Here is a 26,853-nt window from a genome sequence, read left to right as displayed (position 1 = left end):
TTGTCTGGCAGGCTCTTTGCCCCCTGCCTTCTCTTTTCTGTGAGAGTCAGACAGGTTCCTCTCTCCCAATTGTGCAAAGCAGCTCAGAAATAGCAATAAATCCATCTTATTTTCCATCCCACTTCCCCTCCTCAGTCTGCCCAGAGTCTTCTGAACCTCTAGCACTTACCACCCCCAGGTCCCCAGGTCAACTCCAGGTCGAGTTTGTGATCCAGGACTCACCATGAGTTTTCCCGCCTTCCTCGTCCTGCTGGTCTCAGCTATGCAAGGTAAGCAATGAGATGGGATTGGGAGAGGACACGATATGGGGATAATGGGGAAGAGAGGAGAGGCTCAGGCGTCCCCAAGCAGTTCTTTGCCTAGGACCACAGGGAGCTGGGGCGGCCTAAACGCTATTTTACATCCCCGGTCTCTTCAGCACCGTGGACAGCGACAGTGCCTCCAAACCCTCCCTCCCCCCACTCTCCTTTCCCTTCTTCTCTGAACTGAAGGCTGAGGTTCCACTTCAGGTCCAAGCTAAGGGTCCACTATTGCAAAGGGGCTCTGAGGTAAGTTTTCCCCACTCTCTTTTTGGACTCTCCACCAGGGTTTACCCCTACTGCAACCTGGGCTCAGAGCCCGATGCTGGTCAAGGTCATTGGCAGAGTTGGGGGAAGGGCTCAGGGAAATTTTAGTTGTTTCTCTCTTCGTTCTCCCCTACTATCTCCCTCATCTCTCCCTTTATTCCTCTCTTATTTCATCTTTCAATCTCCTTCTGTTTCTTTCCCTCTCTCTCAATTAGATCCCCTCTCTTCTTTTCCCTACCATCACCCTCCTACTTCTCTACCTCCTTTTTCTAGTATCCCTTCCCTTCTCCTTATTCATCCCTCCCCTATTCTAGGTAAACTGCTGGCTTTGTTTCCCTGGCTTGAGGTCTCCTGAGCCATCTGGGAGCCCTCCTATGTGTGTACCCAGGAGACCTGCATCAGGGCCAGGAACTGTCCAACCACAAGAATGATTAATACTTTTCAGGACAGCTCAACCTGTCTGGCCCAGGTAGAATGTTTATGAAAAGCCCACTGCCCCTAATCTCCCTGGAAATCTACCTTTTGGAAAAGAGCACATTAATTGTACTCTTTTAGTTGTGAAATTAAGAGTTGGAGTGAAGACCCCCTCCTGAGGTTTGGGAGCCCCTTCTGGGATCCACATCATAGGAGAAGGGAGCACCTGGGTTGAAGGGTCTCTCCTTGGCACTATCCCTACTTTCCAGGTAAAAGGAACAAGATTATATGGCATAAAACTGTCTCAGTGGGAATAAGCCCTTTCCTTTTCTTTTCCAGTCACTGCCCTCCCAGTGAACAGCCCAGCAAATAAAAGTGATACTAAGGTAAGGCACATAAGGTTGCTTAAGCTGTAAAACATAAAGTGGGTGTTTGGATCTCTGAATAGCAAAGGTTATAGTCAACCCATGGTCATTGGATTAGATAAAAGGAAAGCTGAAGGCCTCCTAAAATGATAACTCCTCCCACTCAAATTACATGGTAATGGAAAAGACTGGGGAGTTCTTTCTCCAGTTGGCTTAACACAAATCATATTGGCTCATCTTGTGTGAATCCCATGGCTCCCACTGATGTGAATGTGTAGTTAAGCTGTATCTGTGCCTGGTTTAGTCTGAACTTGTCATATATATACAACTAAAATTGTTAAAGGTACAATGCTTCCAGTGCATTTGAACAACGGAAACTGAAAATATGTGTAGTCTTGTACTTAATTGTATGTGCAACTGAATGAACTGCATATACAATGAACTAGTACAAATGTACAGTTGTAGCATTACACTGGTGAACTCATACAACTGAATTACTTGTATACAACTGAACTAAGACACTTGTACAATTATGTTAGCAAAGGTGGCCAATGGACCCAGCATACCACTGACAGTCCATTTGTACACCTATTGTATGCATGCTCTAGCTGGTTGTCCCTCTCTGAACATTGACATTCCTCCCAGGATTTCTGTTCTACAGTTTGAAGCAGGGAGGGGGGAGAGAGGGAAGGGGGAACTGGTGAGAGGAAGGTGATTCTTCCAGAATAAATTCTCTGTAAGTTCATAAGATGATGGGTTTAGAGCTAGAAGGAAACTTCTACCCATCCCCTATTTAAACAGATGATGAAACTGAAGCTCAGAGAGCTTGAGACTCAAGATTAGAGAGATAGCAAGTGAGAGGACTTGAACCCATATCCTCTGATTCCAAGTCCAGCTCTCTTCCCCTTGTTCCATGGAAACAGATGTTGTAAAATTAATTGCAAATAGCCCCTGCTTCCAGACTGTTTCTCACTCTGGTCTCTGGAATGCTCCACTGGGGACCCAGCTTGATATGGCTCTATCTCTTTCACTCCCCAAAATAGGAGGGTGATAAGTCCTTAAATATTTGGACCATTAATCTTATTCTATGAATAAAACCCAGTCTTGGGGTTATTAGACATTTGTGTCACTTTTTGGATGTTAGTCTCCAAGTCCTATTTAAACTAGGAGATGCAATTTCAGTGGAGCTGAGATATCCTTGAACAGCCTCTGATTTCAGGAAACACTGAAGTGCATGTCTCTGACAATGCTTTGGCGTAGTATACACTTGTATATGTGGTTATGAGTCAGGACTGAATCAGAGTTGAGTTTCCAAACTTCATCTCATTTGTGGCCTCGATTTAGACCAATATAAATCTCCATTAGCTGCTTCTTTTCCCATTTAGTTGTTTCTTTCCCCATTTAGTGCTTTACAAAATGCTCCATTAGGGAATTATTTGGGTTAGAATAATAACTGGCATTTATAACGGTACTTTGGGGTACAAAACAATTTACACATAGTAGTAGCTTATTTGATCTTCACAGACACTGTGAAATAGGTAATAAAAATACTGTTATTCCTATCTTATATATGGGCAAACTGAGAGGTTACACAGCTAATTAAGATCAGAGCTAAAAATTGAACCCAGGCCTCCCAACTGCAGGCCCAGTGTCTTCTCAACATATCGCTGCCTGGAAAAAGACAAAGATCACTGTCTCCAAATGTCCAAAAGATTTCAAAATCATTGCCCTCTCAAACTGCTTTATAGCTCCTGCTTTCCTTTGCTTTTGATTGCTTGATTTGCAGCCTACTAATTTCCACTCCCTGTTGGCTACCCCTTCTCTCCAAGAGCTCCCTATTTATAGAAATGTAGAAGCCTAGAATTTCAGAGTGGAATAATATCTTAGAATATAGAATGTTAAACTGGGAGGGAATTTAGAGATTGTCTACATCAGGGGTCCTTAACCTGGGGTCCACAATATATTTCAGGTTCATGAACTTGGTTGGGGAAAAAAATTGTATCTTCTTTTTTCACAAACTTCTCACTGAAATTCAACACTTCAGTTGTTTTTTTATGGAGGGGGGTAGGGCAGGGCAATTGGGGTAAGTGACTTGCCCAAGGTCACATAGCTAGTAAGTGTTAAGTGTCTGAGGCTGGATTTGAACTCGCATCCCCCTGACTCTAGGGCCGGTGCTCTATTCACTGCACCACCTAGCCGCCCCACTTACTTCAGTTTTTAAAAACATTGTTCTGAGAAGGGATCCACAGGGTTCACCAGACTGCCAAAGACATCTATGACATAAGTGCATTTAGAACCTCTGCTTGAGAGAAAATCTTTTTGCGGATGAGAAAATGAATTTCAGAAAGACAAAAGGCTCTACCTGGCCCAGGAAAGAAAGTTAGTAACAAAGCTGAGACTAGAACCTAGTTGTCCTGACTCACAGTGCTGTACCCAGTCTATTCTTTCCTCACTGCCTCTCCTATTATGGCAAATTCTACTCTCTTGGAAATTGTAATCATCAACGAATATTTATTAGGTGCCCAAGGCACTAGCACTAGCACTTGCAATGCAAAATAACTCAAAGAAAATGAGATCCTGCTTTCTGGGAGCCCCATAAAAAAAAGACACCCAGGACCCTCTTTGACAATCACTTCCTGGAAAACAGACCACAGTCCTATAGCCAGCTTATCCAGTCAGGCAGTAACAGCTCCCTAGGCACCCATTGTGTGTGAGACATGTAACTAGATAACTCATAGGCTCATCAGGCTCTGGCTATGTGACAATACTGTATTGAAGGCTGAAAATTTTATTCAGCTGGTTGTATGCATGCTCCCCCACTCCATGTGAGCTCTGTCTTCTTTGCCTGGCTGTCTTAGCATAATGTGGATGTATCCTCATGTCCCTTTAATCTCTCCTCTCTTCTCATCACTGTTGTTTACAGAAGAGAGGTGCCTCCTGCTTTTCTGTTTAACAGATCAAGCTCTGTTAGACTAAATGTCAGACCCCAGGGGACAGCTAGCTCATTTACCTTTGAGATCTGGCCCCTGAGCTATGATATTCCTAGAGATCCTGAATGGACAGTCTTACAGCAACAGCAAATTCAGCTCATCTTTCTACAGCATTGTATGGATCATAGGGATTATAGCTATAGAACTTGAAGGGGCTTCAGAAGCCATCGATTTCAAGCTCCATCACCCCATTTTACAGATGAGGGAACTGAGGCTGAAAGCAGCCAAGTGACTTTCCCAAGGTTATGCTGGTAATAAGGATCAGAGGTGGGATTTGAACCTGGGTCCTATGATTCCAGAGCCAGTCACTATAAGGGAAGGGAATAAGCATTATGTTACAAATATTATCTCATTTGATCCTCACAACAATGCTTCAAAGTAGATGCTTTTCTTATCCCCATTTTACAGTTAAGGAAACTGAGGCAAACAGAGCTTAAGTGACTTGCCCAGGGTCATCCAGATAGATTTGAACTCAGCTTTTCCTGACTCCTGACCCTGTACTCTATCCACTGTACCACCTAGCTGTCACAAAGTGAATTCTTTTCAACTGCCCTAAGAGGTTGATAGAACAGGTACTATCATCTCCCTGTTATAAATGAAGGAACTGAGATAGAGTGAGATTAAGTATCTTGCTTAAGTTAGTGTGGGGGCTAGATGTTCTGACTCCCAAGTTCCATAAACATCATCATCATCATTATAAGTTGCATTTATATAGCACTTTAAGGCTTGCAAAGCACTTTACAAATATTTCATTTTACCCCCACAACAATCCTAGAAGGTAAGATGCTATTATTATTTCTGTTTCACAGATGAGGAAGCAGAAGGAAGTTAAGTGACTTTTCCAGGGTCACACAGCTAGTGTCTGAGGCCAGATTTGAACTTGGGTCTTCCAAACTCCAGGTCCAGCACTCTCTCCATTATGCCAGCTAGCTGCCTCTTTTCATTACACCCCACAGATCTCAAAGTCATTTGTCTCTACAATACCTTGCTGCCTCTGAAACTGAACTCCAGTTCTCTGGTGATTGAGTGAAGATAGGATAATCACTTAGATTTGGAGCTGGGAGAGACCTCACAGATCATATAGTCAAACCCCTTCATTTTGCAGAAAACTGAGGCCCAGTGAGTTTAGTAACTTGACCAAGGTCATAGCAATAGAAAATGGCAGCGATGGGATTTGAACTGGAGACCTCTGAGTCTGGAGTCAGTCCTCAGGCATTATACTGCCTCACACACTATGATGTCTCCTCCTAGGTTCATTTGTTGGGCTAGGAATTGAACCTATTAACATTGGTGGTTCCTTTCAGCTTTCAGAGAATCTGAAATTAGACACTGGGAACAGGAGACAATTTGGAAACAACTGGGAGGGACTTTATGGATCATCTAGTCCTACTCCCTCTTTTTACATAGTAGGAAACAGGCTCAGAGAGCAGAGATGACTTTCCCAGAATCTCAGTCAGTAGACTGAAGAACTAGGGCTTGAATTCAGGTCTTTCAGCTCCTGATCAGTGCACTGTTCTTTCCATTAAATCTTACTGCCACCATGTTTCAGGGTAGGACACACTGTTGGCTCGTGGTTTCCCATATACCTGAGCTTTTACTCTCTTTGAAATCTAGCAGAAGTGAATTAATCTGTTACCATTTCCCACATTTCTGTCAGGGGTGAGTGGTTTACCAGCTCCAGCAGTCCATATCAAAGAGTAAGAGAAAGTGTCTCAGAGATGGTCCTTTGTTCCTAACTTTGTTGGAAGACCCCAGCCCAGCACTGCCTAATTTGGAGAGCCAGCATATCAATCTAAATCCAAGAATATTATCCGAATAGCACCATCAGTGTTTCATTCATGTGCCTGACCTATAAAATGACTGACAGCTGAGAGTGCAAATTAATTCCCTCTCTCAGTAAGAAGTAGAGTCAGAATCACAGCCTCTTCAAGTCAGAAGGGATGCCAGAGTCCAGTCCCATTTGCAATACCCTCAATAAGTGGTTATCTAGCCTTGGCTTGAATCCTGTGATAATAGGGGATACACTGTCTCCTAAGCAGCTAGCTCCACTTTGAAATAGCTCTAATTATTAGGAGGGTTTTCCTTAGGGTAATCTGAAACGTGTTTCTTAGTGACTTTTGCCCAAGTCTCCTTCCAATGGAGAATTCCGAGGCCTGAGGAAGGTAAAGGATATTCAGAGTACCCTGATCCATCTTCCATTTTTATTTGGTCTGTTCACTCAGCACCGGGCTACTCAGATTAGATTTCTCTTCTGAAATTGTGCCAGCTTCCATAGTAGCATCTCAGCACTTTGAATTTAGTTGTACTGCGGTAAAAAAAAAAAAAAAAAAAGCACACACAAAAAAGCAATATGGTATAGAGATTTTGGAGTTGGAGAACCTAGGCTTGGATTCTGCCTCTTACTGTATGACCTTGGGCAAGGCATTTAACCTTCCTAGGACTGTCTCTTTATCTGTAATAACAAAAAAATGATAGCTATCATTTATTCAGGACATTGAGGTTTGCAAATTACTCTAAAATATTATCTCATTTGGTCTTAACAACAGTCCTGGAAGGTAGGTGCTGTTATTATCCCCATTTTGCAGATGAGGAAATTGAGGCAAACAGGTGAAGTGACTTGCCCAGGGCCACACAGCTAGTAAGTGTGTGAAGCTGAATTTGAACTCAGGTCTTCCAGACAGCACTTTTTAGGCTAAGTATACACAGTTCCTGAAACTGTGAACATATTATTTTATAAACAGAATCAAACAAAACTGAGAAGGACCCTATCATAGACTACTCTGAGAGTTGGAGAGGAGAGAGCAAATATTCCTTAGCTACAGGGTATAAATCTGTGTCTAAGCAAAAATGAAAACTTTTTCGAAGTCTTTGGGTGACTTAGTCCTCCAGACATATCCACCCCAGAAAATTATATGGTTTCTTCTACTACCTCATGGCCAGGGACAAGTTCTGATCTCTCAATATCTTTCCCCCCTTCCCAGGTAATGAGGTGTATTGTTGAGGTCATCTCTGATACGCTCTCCAAACCGAGCCCGCTGCCCATCAGTGAGGACTGCTTTGAGACCCTGCGAGGAGGTATCCGTATCTCCCTGCTCTTCAGTCTGGTTAAGAGTGGATCAGGGATGGGGAGACAATTTTTAGCATTGGTTTTGGACAAAAGCTGTTACTGCTTTGAAGACCTTGGGTCTCTGAGTAGATGTTTACCCAAGGCTTAATTAATATATATTTTTCTGAATGGATGGATGAATAAACAGTTGTGTCAGATAATTTTGGTAAGCCCACAAAAAAAATATAGAGCCTGGGACTGTTCTGAAGGGAATCCAAAACAAAATCTCACTGGGCCCAGCTGTTGAATATTATGGGCAGCTGATCATGTGAAGGGAAATCTTACTCAGCTGGTTGCTGGAAGCCACCCATGACAATGATATTTTCTTACAGATGAAAGGATCATTTCAATTCTCCGCCATCAAAACCTGCTGAAAGAGCTCCAAGAACTCGCCATCCAAGGTATTTACAGTTATTTCATATATGATGGAGGTAAATCCCTATGGTAGGGAGAAATGAATTCTACATGTGCACAGGAGTTTGGTTTGTATTGTTTCTCAGCAAAACAGGAAGCCAGAGATCCTTATATCCCTCCCTTATGGTTATCTTTAAATTAGGGAAAGTTAGAATTAGAAAGGCCCTTTCTAATATAGAATATTAAACTAAAGAGCCAGAGAATGCTAGAACAGAGAATTTAGAGTATCAGAACTGAAAGGTTGCATAGAACATGAAAAGTCAGAGCTACAAGGAATCTTGGAACACAGACTTAGAATACAAAATCAGAGAATGTTAGAGCTTTGGGGAACCTTAAAAATGACCTATGTAACCCTTCATTTGGCAGAGGAAGAAACTGAGGTCCAAGTAAGAGAAATGTCTGGCCACCTGAGGGTATATGTTATTGGCAGAACTCCCGAGTCACAGGATCATAGATTTAGAACTGGAAGGTGATATAGTAGGAGCTACCTTAAAGCAATCCCTTCATTTTACAGATGAGGAAACAAGCCTCAGAAAAGTTAATTGGTTTGCCCAAGGTCTCACAGTGAGTGAGGATCTGAACCCAGGTCTCTCTGATTCCAAGTCATGTACTCTATACATTATGCCATGCTGCTCTCCAGGGTCCCAGTCTAGTGCTCCATTACATCACCCCTATCATTCCAGAAGCACTTTCAGTTCAGTTGTAGGGAACTCAAAGCACAGTTTCCTTCCCTTTATTATCCACAAATTAGTGCGGTCAGAGGGCCCCCTGCTGTCTTCCTTGACACCCCCAAACCTAACAGGAATGCTTGGATGCTCCCCTATAAGGAGGGAATACGCAAGGTTCACTGACTCAGGGAAGGTTTCCTTCATGCCAGACAGTGTCTTATATCAGCACTCTTGGAATAATTTCTGTCTCCCAGGCTTTTGTCTGGGCATGGTGAGTAGTTTACTAGCTCCTGTAATGCCTCTTAATGAGCAAGTGAGAATTCCTCAGAGATGGTCCTTTGTTTTGGACTTTGTTGGAAGTCCCTGGCCCAGCTCTGCCCAAAGACTATCCTGACTCTAAATCTAAGACTAAGAGTGCTATCAGTGACTCATGTGGCCACAACATGACTGACAGCTGAGACAGCAAATTAGTTCCCTCTCCCTGTAAGAAGTAGACTTAGCATCTCGAAGCCTCTCCAAGCTGGGAAGCGGTTTGCCAAAAGCCATACAGTTAGTGGGTCAATCTTTAAATGTGGGTCTTCTCTCCACTCTCCCATGTGGCCTTTCTTTGAATTCCTCAACTGTGATCTGATATATACAGCAGAACCAAAGTAACAACATTCCAGAGGCAGTAAGATTTCATTTCCACTGATTCAACAAGCACTCATTTAGCACTTCTGTGCCAAGCATACAAACACAAACCTGAGAAAGTCCCCACTCTCAAGGAGCCTCATTTTTGGAAGCAGGGCAAGGGGAGGGAGGGAGACAGAACTACTGCCTTCCTTTTCCAGTTATCATGTGAAAGGAAGATTTAATGTATTAAATTCGACCAAGGAATAATATGGACACAGATGAATAAATACAAAACACATGTGAAGATACTACCAACTGTGGGGGAGGGGGGTCAGGAAGACTCCTCTTCACGAGTTCAAATTTGACTTCAGCCACCTACTAGTTGTGTGACCCTGGGCAAGTCACTTAACCCGGTTTGCCTCAATTTCTTCATCTGCAAAATGAACTGGAGAAGAAAATGGCAAATCATTCCAGTATCTCTGCCAAGAAAACCCCAAAAGGGGTAATGGAAAGTTGGATATGACTGAAAAGTGACTAAACAACAACTTGAGAGGAGCCTTTCTGAGAAATAGGTATTAGACACAGAAGCTTCTGGCCCATGACACAGTCAGAAAGACCTTCAGTCTGTGGTAGGTCTACTCTGGAGGGTCACGCTACCTAGGGCATGACATCTTTCTTGATCCAGATGGAGGTCTCCATTAGACAAGAGGTTTTGCGGGGGGGCCCCCCCCTCCCCCACACAGGTTGCTTACTAATAAGGAACACATGATAATCCCAATGCACCTAGAAGTTGTGGCCCTTCTTGCTTAGCAGGGTGGGGACTATGGTGTTAGGTGTTCCACAGTGTCGTCTTCTCATCCCGGCATACTCCATATGTTGGTTACTAATCCAAGCTCCTCTAACGGCGGAGGTGTCAAACATGCAGCATATGCCACCACAGTGCTGCCAAATGCTGCCCAAACCAGATGAAAATGCAGTTGGGAAATACTTAGCCAAATGAATAAAAATACAGTAGAACAGAGGTAACATTACAATTCACAACTAAGTCAATATATGACCTGCAGGAATCCTTATGTACGGAACTAGTGGCCCCTATTTCTATTTGAGTTTGATATCACCGTCCTATAGGCATCTAGCTAGGTGTGAGAGCACTAGACTTAGAATCAGGAAGACCTGAATTTGAATATTGCCTCCAATGCTAGCTTTGGTGACCCCAGAGGTTGCCAAACTTGAAGTCTCTGGGAGTAACTCTGTTCTGGTGGAGACATTGGCAGCCCATGGTAATCTACTTCCCTAGTTAAAGTGTTGACAGGTATCCTATATCTGAAAGACAGAAGTCACTTTAATATGACCATTTTCCCCCAAAGAGGTAGTTTACCAGAATATTATCATTATTAATTTGGTCTCTACATCTTTTAGAAGGGGCAGGCTGCCATCTTCAGTGCAGTTTTCTAGCTTGATAACACATAATGTATTACAATCATTTTATTTCATAGATGGGAAAGCTCAGGCCCAGAGAAGTAAGGTGAATTGTTTGAAGTCACAATTAAATAACAGAAATTAGACTTGAACTGAGGTCCTTAAACTCCAGATCCCATGTTTTTTCCATTATACTTCTATGCCTACCCTTTTGTAAAATTCTAAAGTTCCCCTTTCTGGCAAGCTTAGCTGTGCGCCAGGGCTTGCCTGGGATGTAGGAACTGAGCGATCATTTGGGGAGCCCTACATTTTTGCTCTTGGGTCCCTGAATGAAATGAGTACCATGTCCAAGTGTGTCCTCAGCCTGAGGGTGGGTTCTCTCTTTCAGAGCGAAGGGAATCCTAGAGTAGTTTTGCCTGGTCTCCAAGCCAGCCCTAGGACCAGTGACTTCTGGTGTATGTTCAAGATACACCCACCAACCCACCCTTGATAGCTCCAGAGTTAGGACAAGGCCAAAACCTGCCCTGTCTCCTCACAACTACCACTGGGCCACAACTAAAGTCAGTTGGGATACTCTGGCTTATCCTACAGATCAATGCCCTCCCCTTCCAGAGAACCACAGACACGATGATTGACACTCTTGTGGTTAGTATTGGGCAAGGGGCAGCATGATGAAATGGAAAGAATACTGCAGTGGAAGTCAGGAGAGGCACTTTCAATACTTCATTCTTTCACTTAAGCTGCTGTGTGATCTTGGGTAAAAAATGTCACCTCTCTGGGGCTCAGTGTCCTTATCTATAAAATGAAGGGTCTGGATTAGACGTGCTCTAAGTTACCTTCCAGTTTTAATATTCTATGCTTTATGTGCTAATCATCTAGGTTCTAAGGATGCCTTCACATGCTAACATCCTATGTTCTTAGGTCCATTCCTTGTCTAATATTTTATTTTTAAGTTGTTACATTACCTCCAGAGCTAACATTCGATGTTCTAGAGTTTCTTCCCATTCCAATATTCTGTGGTTCCATGAAGTTTAGAACAAGTACTCTCTGAATCTAGCTCTCTGGTCTTTTGATGGAAGTGGCTGATGTATCCTGATCTTCATGCTTAGAGCTGCATTGTCCCTAGTGTGTCCTTGCCCTTGACCCTCCCTGCCCGATCCCCCAAATGCTGGTGCAACAGGAGCTGCTTAAAGCCTAGGTTGGTTCTCTGCTTCTTCCTGGGTAACTTCCATGGGAACATAAGTGTTTCTGACCATTCCCAAAAACTTTCCCCAACCCTTCATCCTCCTTAGCTGATTCCTCTGACTTTGGCATTCCTATTTCAGATTCAAGTTTTCTGAGTCTCTTCTTGTTACCTCCTTTGACTGGGCTCACTTCTGGCTCAATGGACTTCATATGATGTCCATTTCTTCTCTCCAGGCTTTCCCCATGTCCCCCTCTTAGCTCCCTCCCTACCACTGGAACTGCTTGGCTCTTTCCCTACTTAGAATGGTAGGGCATAGCAGAGGAAAAAAAGAGCCCTGAACTAGGAATCAGGAAGCCTAGGGTCTAGTCTTAGCATCATAAAATCTCAGAAACGTGGAGCAGAAAGAGGATCTTTTGAGTCTTAAATCTGTTACTAGTTTTGTGACCTCATTTATTCAATGAGCATTTAAGCACCTGTGTGCTAAGCAAAAAAATATAAAAACAAAATAGTCCCTATCTTTAAGGGACTTGGTCTACTGAAGGGAAACAATATATATATATACAAGATAAGGAACTATTAAGTACACACAAAGTAATTTCAGAGGGGCAGGATGGGTTTCCTGTAGGAAGTGGCCCATGAACTGAGCCTTGAAGGAAGCCAGGGATTCTAAGACATAGAGATGAGGAGGGAGTACATTCTAGGCACTGGGGACATCTTATGCAAAGGAATGGAGATGGAATGTTCTGTATGGGAAATAGCAAGTGGGCCAAAGTGCATGAAGAAGAGTGCACAATAATCCTGCAGCCAGGTTGTGAAGATCTGTAAATGCCAAAAAGAAAAATCTGTCTTTTATCCTGAGGGCAATAGGGGGCTCCTGGAGAACAGAGGAGGGATGTGGCCAGGCCTGGGCTTTGGGAGTGTTAAATTTGTCCCTCAGGTGGAGAATGGCTGAACAAGGTGCAGTATATGATTGTGATGGAATTCTATTGTACTACAAGAAATGACAGCAGGATGGTTTCATAAAAAACCTGGAAAGACTTACATGAACTAAAGTTAAAATTTAGAGCAAAGTGAATTGAGCAGAACCAGGAGAACCACAATAACAGCAATATTCAACCATGAGTGACTTAGATCTTCTCAGCAATACTGTAATCCAAGACAATTCTGAAGAATTTTTGATGAAAAATGCTATCCACCTCCAGAGAATGAACTGATGGAGCTGAGTACAGACTGAAGCATAAGTTTTTCACTTTATTTTTCTTGCAACATGGTTAATTTGGAAATCTTTTGCATGATTTCACATCTACAGCTGATTTCACATTTCTTGCCTTCTCAATGGGTGGGAGGGAGAGAATTCAGAAATCAAAAAAATTTTTAAATGAATGCTGAAAATTTTAAAAAGAACATTAACTTCATAGTTGTGGGAAGAATGAGGAGAGAGGAGAGGGGAGACAGGAAGGAGAAAGACAAATTATGAAGTTAGTGAGACAGGATCATGGATTCTGAGCTGAAAGAAACCTGCAAGATCCAAATCCCTTATTTGTAGATGGGGAAACTGAGGCCCACAGAGACTGACTTGATTCATGTCAAAGGAGCTGTGATAAATTTGGGACTAGAACTCAGGTCCTCCACATCATTATACCCTCATTGTCCCTATGAGGTGGTCAGGACAAGGAATCACTGGACCCATTTTACAGATGAGAAAAGTCCATGCCTTTTTCTCCATCTCAAGTGTTAGAAAAGCTGAAACATTGTTCTTAATTTGGGGGCTTTGATTTTTCTTTCTTCCTTTCCCCAACCTAGGTGCCAATGAGAGAGCCCAGCAGCAAAAGAAAGACAGAGGCTTTGAAGATGAACTTTCTGAAGTCCTTGGGAACCAAAATAATGAGGACACCATTGTGAAGGGTCAGTACTAGACCAACCATTCCCCCTCAACATGCCAGGAAGAGGATAAACAGAGATGCTGTTGACCTCCTTGGTTGCTAAAGTGCCTCCCTCTGAGTAACCTACACAGTTTGCTGAGTCACGCATGTGGCAGGGGTGCCCAAGGTGGCCATGGAGATCTGGCTGTGACTTAGACCTTGCTGAGTCAGCAAGGCCTGAGCTGAGCAGTTTCCAAGCCTCCAGGTGAACAGGGATCATCTTTCCTGACACTAGAGAGTTTTTCTATGTCAAAGAGCTTACTTACAAGGCCCAATCTGGGGCACACTCTGCTAGGCTTTTGCCATCTCCTCCGGTTTGGCAGTAACAACCACAAAATGTACTTTGCATGTATTGTACTTTAAATCCAAACTTACTTGGGTGTCAATGATTGCTTCTAAGGGAGATGTAAGACTGTCTTGCCCTAGCTCGGGTAGACAGACTGTACACCTTCAATTTGCCTGACGGTGAAAGCAGGGCTGGAAGAGACCATAGAGGTCTCACCAAATGTCATGTCACACAACTATTTAGGGGTGGAATCAGGGCCAAAATCCAGATCTAATTTTTTTTCATAACATCTCTCTGACTGAAGTTATATAAACAACTTTAATGAAAACAATTAATGGTGAAGATAACATAAATAATAACTACATAAATAATACATTTATGTAGTGCCTTTTTTTTAAGGGTAAAGATCCAAACCTATGATTTCATTGGTGTAGGGAACTACATAATTCAATCTCTTTTTACAGATGAATAAACTGAGGGTCAGTAAAATTAAAGATCTTGCTTGCGTGACTTTAGACAAGTCATTCAACTTCTCTGGGTCTCAGTTTACTCATCTGTGAAATGAGGGGAATTGGGTTAATTGGTCTCAAGGATCCCTTCCAGCTCTAGATTGTGGTAAAGAAAGCCTTCTAACAATTGCCAAACAACAATTCCTCTGTAATTTAAAGGACACTAAGAAGTTAAGCGACTTGTCCAGGGTCATGTAGCCAGTCTGAGTTAGGTTATGAGTTAAGTAGGACTTAGACCCAGGCCTTCTTGACTCCAAGGCCAGTTTTTTATCTATTGTCTTGCTGCCTCCACTTTTAAGATTTCGCCAAGTACTATACACTGGGCAGTTGAATGGTGAAGTGGATAGAGTGCTGGAACCAGATACAAGAAGACTTGAATTCAAATCTGACCTCAGGCATTAGTTATCTGACTCTGGGCAAGTCACTTCACCCTGTTTGCTTCAGTTTCCTCATCTGTAAAATGACCTGGAGAAGGAAATGGCAAACCACTCCAGTATCTTTACCAAGAAAATTCCAAATGGGGTCACCAAGAGTCAAATATGACTGATATTATGTACATTATCTCATCAGACCCTCTGTATGAGCATGACAGGGCCTGGATTGGTATAACTGACTCTGCTTTGTGATCTTGGGCAAGGCATCTCATGTTTCACAACCTCAGTTGTTGGAGTAATTAGTCTTCAATGACCCATCCAGTTCTCTGATACTTCTAATAATGTCCTATGAGGAAAGGTGATATAGGTTTTACAAGGAAGTCTTGATGTAATGTCTACATAGTATATCAATGTAAGGAAGATCTTTGTAAGAACTGGATTCTCCAAAAGTGGAATGAAATGCCTTGAAAGAGGGAGCTCCCCATCACAGGAGGTCTTTAAGAGAAGGCTGAACAGGATCTACTAGTTGGGGATTCATATTTTAGGGGCCAGTGGGACTAGATATGCTTCTAAAGTGTCTTCCAAAACTCACTAGGTTTCTATGATTCTGTAATTTTAATAAGGTCCTTTTAACTAAGCGATAATCCTCCTCCTACAGGATTCGAGATGAACTAGTCATCAAAATTCTATCTAATTTTGGGTCTATTCTACTGAATAGGGTCAGAGTGAGGTTGTACATATTGTCCCCATTACATAAAGAGGTTATATAACTTGTTTCAAATTGGGTAGCATGTCAATGGAGGGTCTGGATGTTGGATGGACCTGGAGTTGGGAAGACCTGAATTGAAATCTGGTCTCAAGATACTTACTATGTGTGTGACTCAGGGCAAGTTATTTAACCTGTCTGCCTCAGTTTCCTCATCTGTAAAATAAGAATGATAGCAGCATCTAGGGTTGCTGTGGGGATAAAATATTTGTAAAGCATGCTGCAAACCTGAAAGTGCTGTGTGAATTCTTGCTATTATTATTTGAACTCAAGTTTTCCAGTTTTAAGTCTGGGCTTCTTTCTGCTAGTCAGTGCTATCTATTGTTTCTTGTTGTGGAGTCTTGTTTTACTCTTCATAACCCTATGGACCATGCTGCCCGTTGGGGCTTTTGTGGTAAAGATATAGGAGTGGCCTACCATTTCTTTCTCAAGTGGATTAAGGCAAACAGAGATTAAGTGCTTTGTCCACAGTCACATAGTTAAGAGGTATCTGAAGTCTAATCTGAACTCAATCCTTTCACACTCTGGGTCAAGCTCTCTAAAGCCTGACAGAGGTCTCTATTGTGGAGTCCATTATATCATCAATGGTTTAAGTGAAGGATTTACTAATAATGGTTTTGTTTTAATTCACATGCAAATATATGAAGGTTTTGGGATTTTTGACTGAGTGGGAACTTCCTTCCACTATAAATAAAGCAGATTATGTAACCCATTTTTTGTTATGTGTAAATCCTAGAAAATTCTGTTAAGCACCTGAGAAGGTAAGTGACTTGCCTAGGGTCCTAAAGCTGGTGCCACTGGTAGGATCTGAACCCAGCTCTTCTGGATTCCATATCCAGCATTCTATCCAATACAACAGGCAGCATGTCTTCAATTCCTGTATAATCCACAATATTGCTACTTTCTTTATAATCGAGGAAGGTACAATAGTGTGTGATTATTCAAGTAACCCTGGAAAGGTTAGACATTAGTGCTAGAGATCAGGGGATACAGGCTATAACTAGACTGAAAGCTCTACAAGAACAGGACTCTGGGGGCAGTTAACAGAGCACTGGTTCTAGAGTCAGGAGGACTGGAGTTCCAATCCAGCCTCAGACACTTTAACACTTACTAGCTGTGTGACCTTGGGCAAGTCAACCCCAATTGCCCTGCCTTCCCCACTCCAAAAAAAAAACAAACCCAACAGGACTCTGGCTTATATAAATCTTGTACTTACTCCCTAGCTAGCAAAGTGCTTCATAAATGATCAGTGAATGAATAACAGGCAGAACTACTGTAATTCCAGCACAGAAGAAGAAACAGGAAGGTTGATCTATCTGAAATTGACTTTCCTGGGAGAATCTTCTGGGTAAACATGAGATTTGTTTTCAAGGCCTGTTTTTTTCTGTTTCCATCTTGCAGGGGAATTGAAAGATACCTCCCCTGAGAAGCCTGATGAAGATGCCACTGAGTCTAAAGAGAGGAGCCTGAAAGAAAGAGAAGCCCAATCCAAAGAGACCAACCCCAAGGAAGTCACGGAGGACTCTGAGAGAAATGAGATCAGCAAGGCCTCTAAGGATGTGAGCTTGGAAAGTACACTGGACAGTGGCCTGACCAAAGAGGAGAGCTTAGCCCCAAAGTCCAGCGAAGACAGCAAGGACCAGCCCACTGATTCTCAGGAGAGTCTGGATCTCAAAGAGGAGGAACAAAGTTCCAAAACAGAAAAGGAATCAAATGCAGAGGAAGAGGAAGAGGAGGAAGCTCATCTGGCCCAAGCAGGGAACAAAGAAACATTGGATGAAGAAGGTCCCACTGGAGCATTCAGTACCAGCTCAACCCTTGAGGAGAATGAGGAGACTTCAAGAGGAGACAGTATGTATGGCAAAGCCCTTGATAAGTGTCCCATAATCCAGGGTCACCACATTTCGCCTAGTAAGTTCCTGGCTGTGCATTTGCTTGCTATTGGGCACAAACAGGTGAATCCCTTTCCAATGAATTTGCAATTAAGATCCAGGCTTGACTTGAGGGTTTAAATAATAAGGACAAGAGCTCTTATTTAAATAGTACTTTGCAGTTCACATATCCCTTAAATCACAACAACCCTGTGAGTAGATAGGTCAAGTACTATTGCCCCCACTTTAGAGATGAGTTCAGTGAGGTCTAGAGGTTAACTTACTCAAGGTCGTCTCGGTATTAAGTGTCAGGGCTGTGACTCGAACCCACAGCTCTTGATTCTTAGCCTGGTGCTCTTTCTGCTATACCATGGTGCGTCAAACAAAGAGACATAAAGACCAAAGGAGAAGACATAGACTCCCTATTTCTCAAGGGGTCATTAGGAGGATCAAATGAAATAATGTAAGTGTTCTACACCTACATAAGCATCAGTTTTTATTATTATTTTCACTAAAACAACAGCATTGGCTGCATGGTACAATAGAAAGAACAATGGATCTGAAGTCAGAGGACTTGGGTTAAAATTTTGGCTCCAGAACTTACTATGTGACCCTGGTTCCTCATCTATAAAATAAAGGGAGTTGGACTACATGGGATCTAAGGTCCCTTTGACCTCATAATTCATGATGCTTTAAATGACTCACAAAAAAAAAACATTTAAAAAGCATTTTAATTCTTATAAAGTGATTTTCTCAAAATAACCTTGAGGTAAGTAGCAGAGGTATTACTGTACATTTCATGGATGGGGGAATTGAGGTTCAGACAAGTAAAGTTACTTTCCCAATAAAGCTAACAAGTGTTAAAACTGTGATAGGAACCCCAAGTGTCCTGACTCCAAGGTCAGTGCTCTTTCTGGTACATGATGCCGTCTCAGAAAATTAAACATGAATGCAAAAAGATGAAGTGTACACACAAAAGAAAGTGAAGAAATCAACAAAACATTGTATGCGAAGGGCTTTAAGAGTGGCATAGCTGTCAGGTGTGAGGAGTTCAGAGGAACGGATAGCAAGTTGCAGTAACTCAGGGAAGGTTTCTTGGCAAAAGTGGGAGGAACTTGAACCTTGTAGAATAAAATGCAAGATTACGATAGGCTGAGAAGAACAGGGATGGACATTCCAGGTTGAGGAAACCACTTGAGCAAATATACAGAAGTAAGAACAGGCATGGCAAGAATGGAGGGCAGCAGGAACCAGGCTGACATGGAGGCAACTCAACAGGTTAACTGAACTGCCGAGACAAAGGGACCAGAAAGGTGACTTAGGGCTACTTGTTTTTCAGTTGTATCAGTCGTCTCTGACTCTTTGGGGTTTTCTTGCCAAAGACACTGGAGTGATTTGCCATTTCCTTCTCCAGCTCATTTTACAGATGAGGGAACTGAGGCAAACAGGGTTAAGTGACTTGCCCAGGGTCACACAGCTAGGAAGTGTCTGAGACCAGGTCTTCCTGACTCTAGGCTTGGAGCTCTATCTACTGTGCCACTTAAGCAGCCTATTTACTTGATGGCAATTGTCATGGAAATGAGAAGATTCGAATTTGAATTTACCATTACCTATTTGATTTCCTCATTTGTAAAATGAGAAATATGAATAATATATTCCCTATGTTGCACAACCATTTTGAAGACAGTGTTTCGTAAACGTACAAGTCTGTATGCTGCCGAAGTATTTAATCAAAGCTGCTAAACACAGTTTCCTTTAAGGTTTTTTTTTTTCTCTTCTGGGTGCCCTAGGATTGGAACTCAAGTCTACCAGCTCCAAATGGTTCTGAGGCTAAAGGGGGACCAACAGGAAGCCAAAGATAATACACAAAATACCCTTGAACATTCACAAAAATCTCCCAAATCTGAAAGGATCTTAGAACTTGGAATGTTAGCATACAAAGCTATGTCAGAGCTAGAAGAGCTCTTAGAATATAGAATGTTAAAACATACTGTTTAAAGCAGTGCCTGGCACGTGGCTTAAATACATAGTGACTGACATAAAGTGTTAGTACAAGAAGGGACATTAGAACATAGAATATTAGCACAGGAAGCGCTGACTGACTAGGAGTCAGGAAGCCCCAAGTTCAAACCCAGTCTATTTACTAGCAGTATAACCCAGGACAAGTCACTTTACTTCTGCCTTGGTTTCCTTATCTGTAAAATGTGAATAATAATAGCACTTCCCTCCCACAATTGTTGTGACAATTAGATTAAATGAGATATTTCTAAAGCATTTAGTCCAGTGCCTGGCACGTAAGTGTTTAATAAAGAAGACTTTATTTGTAGTTCAATAGGGTGGTAATCCTAGTGTGTCACTTTCAATCGGCCCCAGTTAGGAACAATTCTGCCAGGTCCGATATGCAATAACAACACATGGTTTCAGTTCTAACTTCATTACTGCTCAGTGCCCACATGGGCCTCACCTATAGATAAACCAGGCAGCAGATAAAGGACCTACCGTGTTTCCCCGATAATAAGACCTATCCCGAAAATAAGCCCTCCCCTTACTGTGTAAGATTCCTCTAAAATAAGCCCTCCCCCGAAAATAAGCCCTATTGAGATTGCTACTGTAGTGAAGGTGATCCCCTGTGCTACATGCTACATTACGGTACCCTCTGTATGCACCGTCCCCCCCCAGGTGAAACGCATGCTGCACTCCGAGCTGCATCCAATCAGAGCTGCAGCAGTGAGCGAGTCATCCTGTTCTTCCCCAGTGATTTTCTTGCTGGTGCCATTGAGAGCAGTGCCACGGAGGAGAGCTGAGGCAGGACAACATAAGCCCTCCCCTGAAAATAAGCCCTCTGGTGTTTTTCTTTCCAAAAAAAAAAAAATAATAAGACAGTGTCTTATTATCGGGGAAACACGGTAGGGAAGACTCTGCAAAACCTCAAGTAGCCAGTGGATGAGTAAGTGGGCCAGGAGACAATTTCCAATCAGTTCATTTCCTTTGTTCTTTTCCATCAAATGCTCCAGGCCAACCAGAGGCATTGGATCTGAATGGAGCCCGGAAGGTCATGGAAGAGGAGGCTAGATCCCAGGAAGAAAAGGGGCTGAGCCGACGTTCTGAGGAGGAAGCAGCAGCCACTGAAGACATCTTCAGCCCAAGGGAAAGCAAGAGTCAGGAACTGGAGGAGGAACTCTCCAAAGAATGGGAGGATTCCAAGAGGTGGAACAAGATGGATGAGCTGGCCAGAGAGCTGACAGCTAAGAAGCGGCTGGAGGAGAGTAACAGCGAGGAAGAGCCAGATCGGTCCATGAAACTCTCTTTCCGATCCCACAAGTATGACTTTGGGAGTCCCATGGGGCTGCCAAGGAGAACCTGGAAAGCTCACTCCAGAGAGGACAGCATTGAGGCAGGTTTGCCTCTGTCTATCAGGGGTGACCCAGATGAGAAGAAGGAAGAGGAGGGAAGTGCTAACCGAAGGACAGAGGTGGGTATGCTAATGGGGTATCTGGGAATGACCTTTTGAGGGAACAGAGGGGGAAAAAAGGCATGGTTGAGGAAGAGCAGGCACCTGTGAGCAAAAAAATGCAGAAACATTTTTTTTGCTTTTTTGGAGGGGGGAAGGCAGGGCAATTGGGGTTAAGTGACATGCCCAAGTCACATGACTAGTGTTAAGTGTCTGAGGCTGAATTTGAACTCAGGTCCTCCTGACTCCAGGGTTGGTGCTCTATTCACTGCACCACCTAGCCGCCCCAGAAACATCTTGATGTAGGTGAAACCCACTGCATTTAGAATCAGGATCTTGCAGGTTCAAGTTCCAGCTCTGACAATAGCTCTGTGACCCAAGATCATGAAGTGTGAAGAATGATGAAGCCAGAGGAGTAGGGTTTGAATTCTAGTTCTACTTGGAATGTTTGTGATTTGGAACAAGTACTTTCTCTTCTCTTGGGTTTATGTTCTCTTCTGTAAAGTGATGGGGTTGAACTAAAAGATCACCAAGGTCCCTTGCAGCTCTTAGGAGGGCCTTGAACAAGACAGTTCTTGGGGACCCCTCCTCTTTGAGTGAGCTGGTTCATTCCCTAGGCAACATTTCTTTTCCCAGTCCCAAGCTAGTATTTTCAACTTGAAAGCAGGTTTGAGGACCTGCTCAGTATAACCCTTGACCCCCTAGGACAGATCCAAACAAGGGTACCTCTGTCCTCCAGACACCATAGGGCTGGTAAGTATGTCAGAAGCCATCTAGTCCAACACCTTCATTTTACAGAGACAGAAAGTGAGGGCCAACAAAATTGCTGATTTGCCTGAGGTCACAGATGGCAAGTGGCAAATCTGAGATTCAAATCCATATCCTCTAAATCTACCAATACTATAATATTTACATAACACCTACTATGTGCCAGGTACTATGCTAAAAACTTTACAAATAGGGTGGCTAGGTGGTACAATGAATAGAGCACTGGCACTAGAGTCAGGAGGATCTGAGTTCAAATCCAGCCTCAGACACTTAACACTGGCCATGTGACCTTTGGCAAGTCACTTAACCCCAATTGCCCTGCCTTCTCTCCTCCAAAAAGCAAAAATAAATAAATAAATGCTTTACAAATATGTAATCCCTACAACAACCCTGACAGGTAGGTGCTCTTCTTATCCCCATTTTACAGTTAAGAAATGGAGAAACAGGTTAAACGACTCGCCCAAGGTCACATAGCTGGTAAGTGTCTGAAGTGATATTTGAATTCAGTCTTCCTGACTCTAGGTCCAAAGCTCTACCCCCTGCAATACCTAGCTGCCCCCAGCATTCTACTGCACCAGTACTATCTACCCAGGAGGGCACAAAGTATGGGGTAGTCTGGGCTAGAATGACCCTTCCTATGGTAGGATAAGATTATTTTTCATCTCTCCCTCCCTTCCCCTCTCTCCAAGATGGCATGCAATCTGATATAGGTTATACATGTACAATCATATTAAACTTACTTCCACATTAGTCATGTTGGGAAAGAATAACAAAAAGGTTTGAAAAACATAAGAAAGAGAAAAAAAACCACAAAAAAGGAGAAAATAGTATGCTTCAATCTACATTCAGACTCCATAGTTCTTTTTTTCTGGATGTGGATAGCATTTTTCATCATGCAACAGCTAAGATTCATCCCAGTCTTAGGTCAGGACATTCATGCATGTTTGGAACAAGCATAGTTCCCAAACAAGACTCACTCTGGAGATGCAGATTGCTTTAGTGAAAGGAAAGCTCTGGTTTAGGGGCATTATCTTAACATTGCCAATTCTAACCTGGGTTCAAGTGCCACCTCTGGTAGATGTACTGGCTGTGCGGACTAAGGTAGGTTATTAGACCTCAGGGAACTAGACAATTCTGAGGCAATCACTTGCTTTGGTAGAGTTCCTCATTAGGAGCTAGATGGACTAGGTTCCATTCAAAACAAATAGAACACACAAAAAAAGCCACATCAGCTTGCAGAAAAGAGTACTTCCCTTGAAGGCATGGGTCAAACCCTGTAGTCTAGAATGCTTTTTCTGATTACTCCAGCTCCTGAAGCACCTGTCCTCCTGTGAACTCCTTCACCACCTCACCGGGGGTAGTACTACCTTCTTATCAGCTAATTGTTTCTTGTGAGTTACCTTCCTCACCCTAGTTAGACTAAACTATTGCAGTACTATGCCCAGGCACTCACGGGAGAGGACGTTTTGTCTGAAGAGCTGTCCCAGAAAAGAGGGCTTGGCCCCAGGGGGCTGCACTAGGACCCTGGGGTAGTGGTATAATAAAAAAGAATGCTAGATGAGTCGTGGGAAGAGTTTGGACTCTGACTCTCAGCTTTGCCCTTTAATCCCTGGGTGACTAAGCATGAGCTCCTTCACCTCAGACTTTAGCTTCTTCATCTGTAAAAGGAGGAGGTTGAAGCAGATGAACTCTGAGATCCTTTTCAATTCTAAAATTCTCTTATCTGGAGTTAAAAGGAGGCAGATTGTGACTTGGTGTGAGAAAGAAGTTCTAATAGGGGTTATCATTTCCAGTCGCTGAAGGTCTTCCAAATGGTGGAACAGCCACTTGTCAGGATTGCTGTAAATGGGCCTCATGCTTCAGATGTGGGTTTAATTGGATGACTTCTGAAAGCTTAGAATCTAGTGCTTCTAAACTCCCCTATTCCACAGGCAGACAGTGTACGTTAGTTTTAGTTTCAAAGCCTAGTCCTGGCTCCTGAACCATTTATTTGTAAACCTGGGTTTACAATAAACAGGGTGAAGTGATCTGTCCAGGGTCAAACAGCTAATGTCTGGAAGAGGCTTTAGAGGCCATCAAGGCCCCACCTCCCCCTCATTTTATGGATGAAGAAACCAAAATAGAGAAGTTAATTAACAGCTAGTAAGCACCCAAGATGGAATTTGAATCTAGGTCTTTCCTACTCAGAATTTTAGAGGCATCAAATGCATAGCTCCCAAGTGCTGTTGAACTAGATTAAAATGTATCTGGGAAACATTTAACAAAATTAATAAAAATACAATAAGACACAGATAACATTGTACTTTAAAACTAAGTCCTTATGCCTTATGCATGAATAAGTGGCCCTGTTTTGAGTCTGACACTATCCTGGGCTCTCACCCAGTGCGTTATCTGTGCTTTCAAAGAGGATCACTTCTAGGTCCCAAATCCCCCATAATTTGTGAAGATTCAACACAATAGCAGCTTATATATATATATATATATATATTTTTTTTTTTTTTTTTGCTTTTTGGAGGGGGGGAAGGTAGGGCTTTTGGGATTGACTTGCCCAAGGTCACACAGCTAGTGTTAAGTGTCTGAGGCCAAATTTGAACTCAGGTCCTCCTGACTCCAGGGCTGGTGGTCTATTCACTGAGCCATCTAGCTGCCCCGCAGCTCATATTTCTATAATGCCTTGAATTTTACAAAGTACTTACCTTAAAGCAGTTCCATGAGGAGGGTAGTACCACTCATGTTAGCTCCATTTTTTCTTTTTTACTTACCCAGAGTCACACATTCAGTTCAGTATCAGAGTTGAAATTCAATCCCAGGTCACGCCTGACTTTAGGGCTAGATTCAGAATAGGAGGTCCTAAGACTGGTTCCATGCATAGCCAATGTGACTTGTGTGTATGTTTTCTGTTGCTCTAGAAATGGGGGCACAGCACCCATCTGGCTAGTGAACTACATGATCCTTAGAAGTTCCTTCCAGTAGCAGTATCTTATTAGAACCTATCAGGATTGCAGAAGGGATCCAGTGGATGGACCTTACTTCTGAAATTTTCCACTTGTGTTTTCTAGGACCAAGAGCTGGAAAGTCTGGCAGCCATTGAGGCAGAGCTGGAAAACGTTGCCCACAAACTCCATGAGCTTCGGAGAGGCTGAAGGGCTAAACTTAGGATCCCACGAAATGCCCAGAAATTTACTCCTTCTCACCTTGCCTTTTCATTTCCCAATGGGATGGGCCAGGAGGGCTTTGGGGCAGGGAGAGAGTGCCATCCTCCATGTCACTTGTGACACTGAATCTGCTTTTCACTTCATGAGTTTCTGCCCCCTATGCACTCCTTCTCCACCTCAAGGCCTCCTCCTGCACTTTGTGTTCAGTTATCATTTCAAGACAACAATGAAGACAGCTTTTCTAGAATGTTTCCCCCTCACTGTTAGGTCCACTGAATACAACTGCAATAACTTATTCTCTTTGGATTAAAGTCAGAGACTACTGACTTTAATATATTCTATATAAAATTTATCTAAGGAAAAATAAAACTCCAATGGGCTCATTGCTTCTTCTCTCTCTTTAGGTTGGGGGCTGGCTACCTGTGGCATGGGTGAAAGAATGCTGGAATTAGAATTAGGTGGCTTAGGTTCAAATTCTTTCCCTTGCTTCTTGGTGTGTGACACTGGGAAAATCACTTCTCTAGCTTTCAGCTTCCTCCTCTGTAAACAAAGAGGGATGAATTAAATTATCTCAGGTTCTACTCCTATGTCCTTATGTAACCATCTTCTACAGAAATGGGTGAAAGACAGTCAACACACTGGTCTAGCTCACACTGACCTGGAGAGATGAGGTGGCATGTTTACAAACAGGTCCTGTCTTTCCAATGAAGTCCTGAGAATAGCAGCACTAGCAACTCCTGCAGAAAAGAGGGTGTACTGGGTTGCATTTCTGATGTCATGGGAAGAACTTTGCCTCTCAGCATCTCATCTTTGTCTATAAGATCTGGGGGCTAGATAGACATGATATCCAAGTTTCTTTCTAGCTCCAGATACTATGATCCTCCCAGTTCTTTCTGTCCTTTTTCCTCCTCTAAGGGAAGAAAAATTATGTACTCAAAAACTAAGCAATTTCCTAACTGGCTGAAAGTGAGCTAAGGATTAGAATGATGAACCACTGAGATAGGTACAGAGCACACAAATGGGTAAATCCCAGAATTGGTTTAGTACTGAGACTGAAGACACCACTATACTCTGGAACCAAGAAAGAGTAGACTTGGTCACTGTGGCATTTAACTTTCTACTTAGAAAGGATCACATGTCAGGTAATTTTAGTTTAAGATTAGGTCAGTATAAGTATCATCAATAAATGAGGAAAAAACATTTGACAAGATATATCCATTCCCGTTAAAAATAAAAACCTAGAAGGCATAATATTAATGGAACTTTCTTTATAATATTAAGTAATATCTATCTAAAACCAAGAGCTAACATTGGGAATAATGGGATGAGTTAGAGGCCTTCCCAATAGGATCATGGGTAAAGCAAGAATACATATCATCACTTTTACTATTCAATATTATTCTAGAAATGCTAGCTATAGCAAGAAGACAAAAAAAAAAAAAGGAAATTGAGGAACACAGGCAAAGACAAAACAAAATGACCATTTTTCTAAATGATATGATGATGGAATGAACCCTAGAGAGTAAAATAAAAACCTAACCAAAACAATCAGCAACTTAGACAAAGTGAAACAATATAAAATATATTCATACAAATCATCAGTATTTCTACCTACATATTACCATCAAAATTCAGCAAAGAGGTGGAGAAATTCCATTGAGAATATCCATATAAAATACTTGGGAATCTATCTGCCAAAATACATACAGGAACTATATCCAACACAATTACAAAACACTTTTTACACAAATAAAGACAGATCTAATCAACAAAACATGAATTACTAATGGATAGATCAAGCCAATATTAATAAAACTGGTATTACTACTTAATTTATATATTTAATATCATGCTAATCAAGCTACCAAAGGATAGTTTAAATGTCAATCTGGGACTGGTTTGGTTTCTTTTTCTTTATGAAGGATCTTGATTTCATCAGTGTGGATACTCCTTCCATTGACAGATCCCAACCCTTTTATTAATCCAATGGATGACTTGGGGGAGTTCCTGT

The 26,853-nt window shown here is 42.4% G+C and overlaps 2 protein-coding genes across 2 annotated transcripts in view; one reads left to right on the top strand and one right to left on the bottom strand.

Annotated features, from left to right (window-relative positions):
• On the top strand, positions 1-26,459 carry CHGA (chromogranin A). The gene is made up of 8 exons (XM_069086027.1): positions 1-269; positions 1,320-1,366; positions 7,317-7,410; positions 7,774-7,842; positions 13,544-13,645; positions 16,999-17,448; positions 20,483-20,940; positions 24,747-26,459. Exons 1-8 carry the CDS (start codon positions 224-226, stop codon positions 24,828-24,830), a joined length of 1,350 nt encoding a protein of 449 aa, XP_068942128.1. The 5' UTR covers positions 1-223; the 3' UTR covers positions 24,831-26,459.
• ITPK1 (inositol-tetrakisphosphate 1-kinase) overlaps positions 1-26,853 on the bottom strand; it is a 394,723-nt gene that overhangs the window by 38,957 nt on the left and 328,913 nt on the right. The gene's annotated exons all lie outside the window — the stretch shown is intronic.

The sequence above is a fragment of the Petaurus breviceps genome, unplaced genomic scaffold, assembly GCF_028583685.1.
Source record: "Petaurus breviceps papuanus isolate PSGF00001 unplaced genomic scaffold, PetGlider_PUasm1.0 177, whole genome shotgun sequence".
Classification (NCBI taxonomy): Eukaryota; Metazoa; Chordata; class Mammalia; order Diprotodontia; family Petauridae; genus Petaurus; species Petaurus breviceps.
Note: the sequence above shows the minus strand (reverse complement) of the source record. Positions and strands in the feature narration are given on the sequence as shown.

Bases quoted from the DNA above. Each gene is read 5' to 3' on its own strand.
- CHGA (XM_069086027.1), top strand. From the start codon at position 224: ATGAGTTTTCCCGCCTTCCTCGTCCTGCTGGTCTCAGCTATGCAAG. The intron at 1,367-7,316 runs GTAAGGCACATA...CCCCCTTCCCAG, and splicing joins CAAATAAAAGTGATACTAAG to GTAATGAGGTGTATTGTTGA. The intron at 17,449-20,482 runs GTATGTATGGCA...CAAATGCTCCAG, and splicing joins GGAGACTTCAAGAGGAGACA to GCCAACCAGAGGCATTGGAT.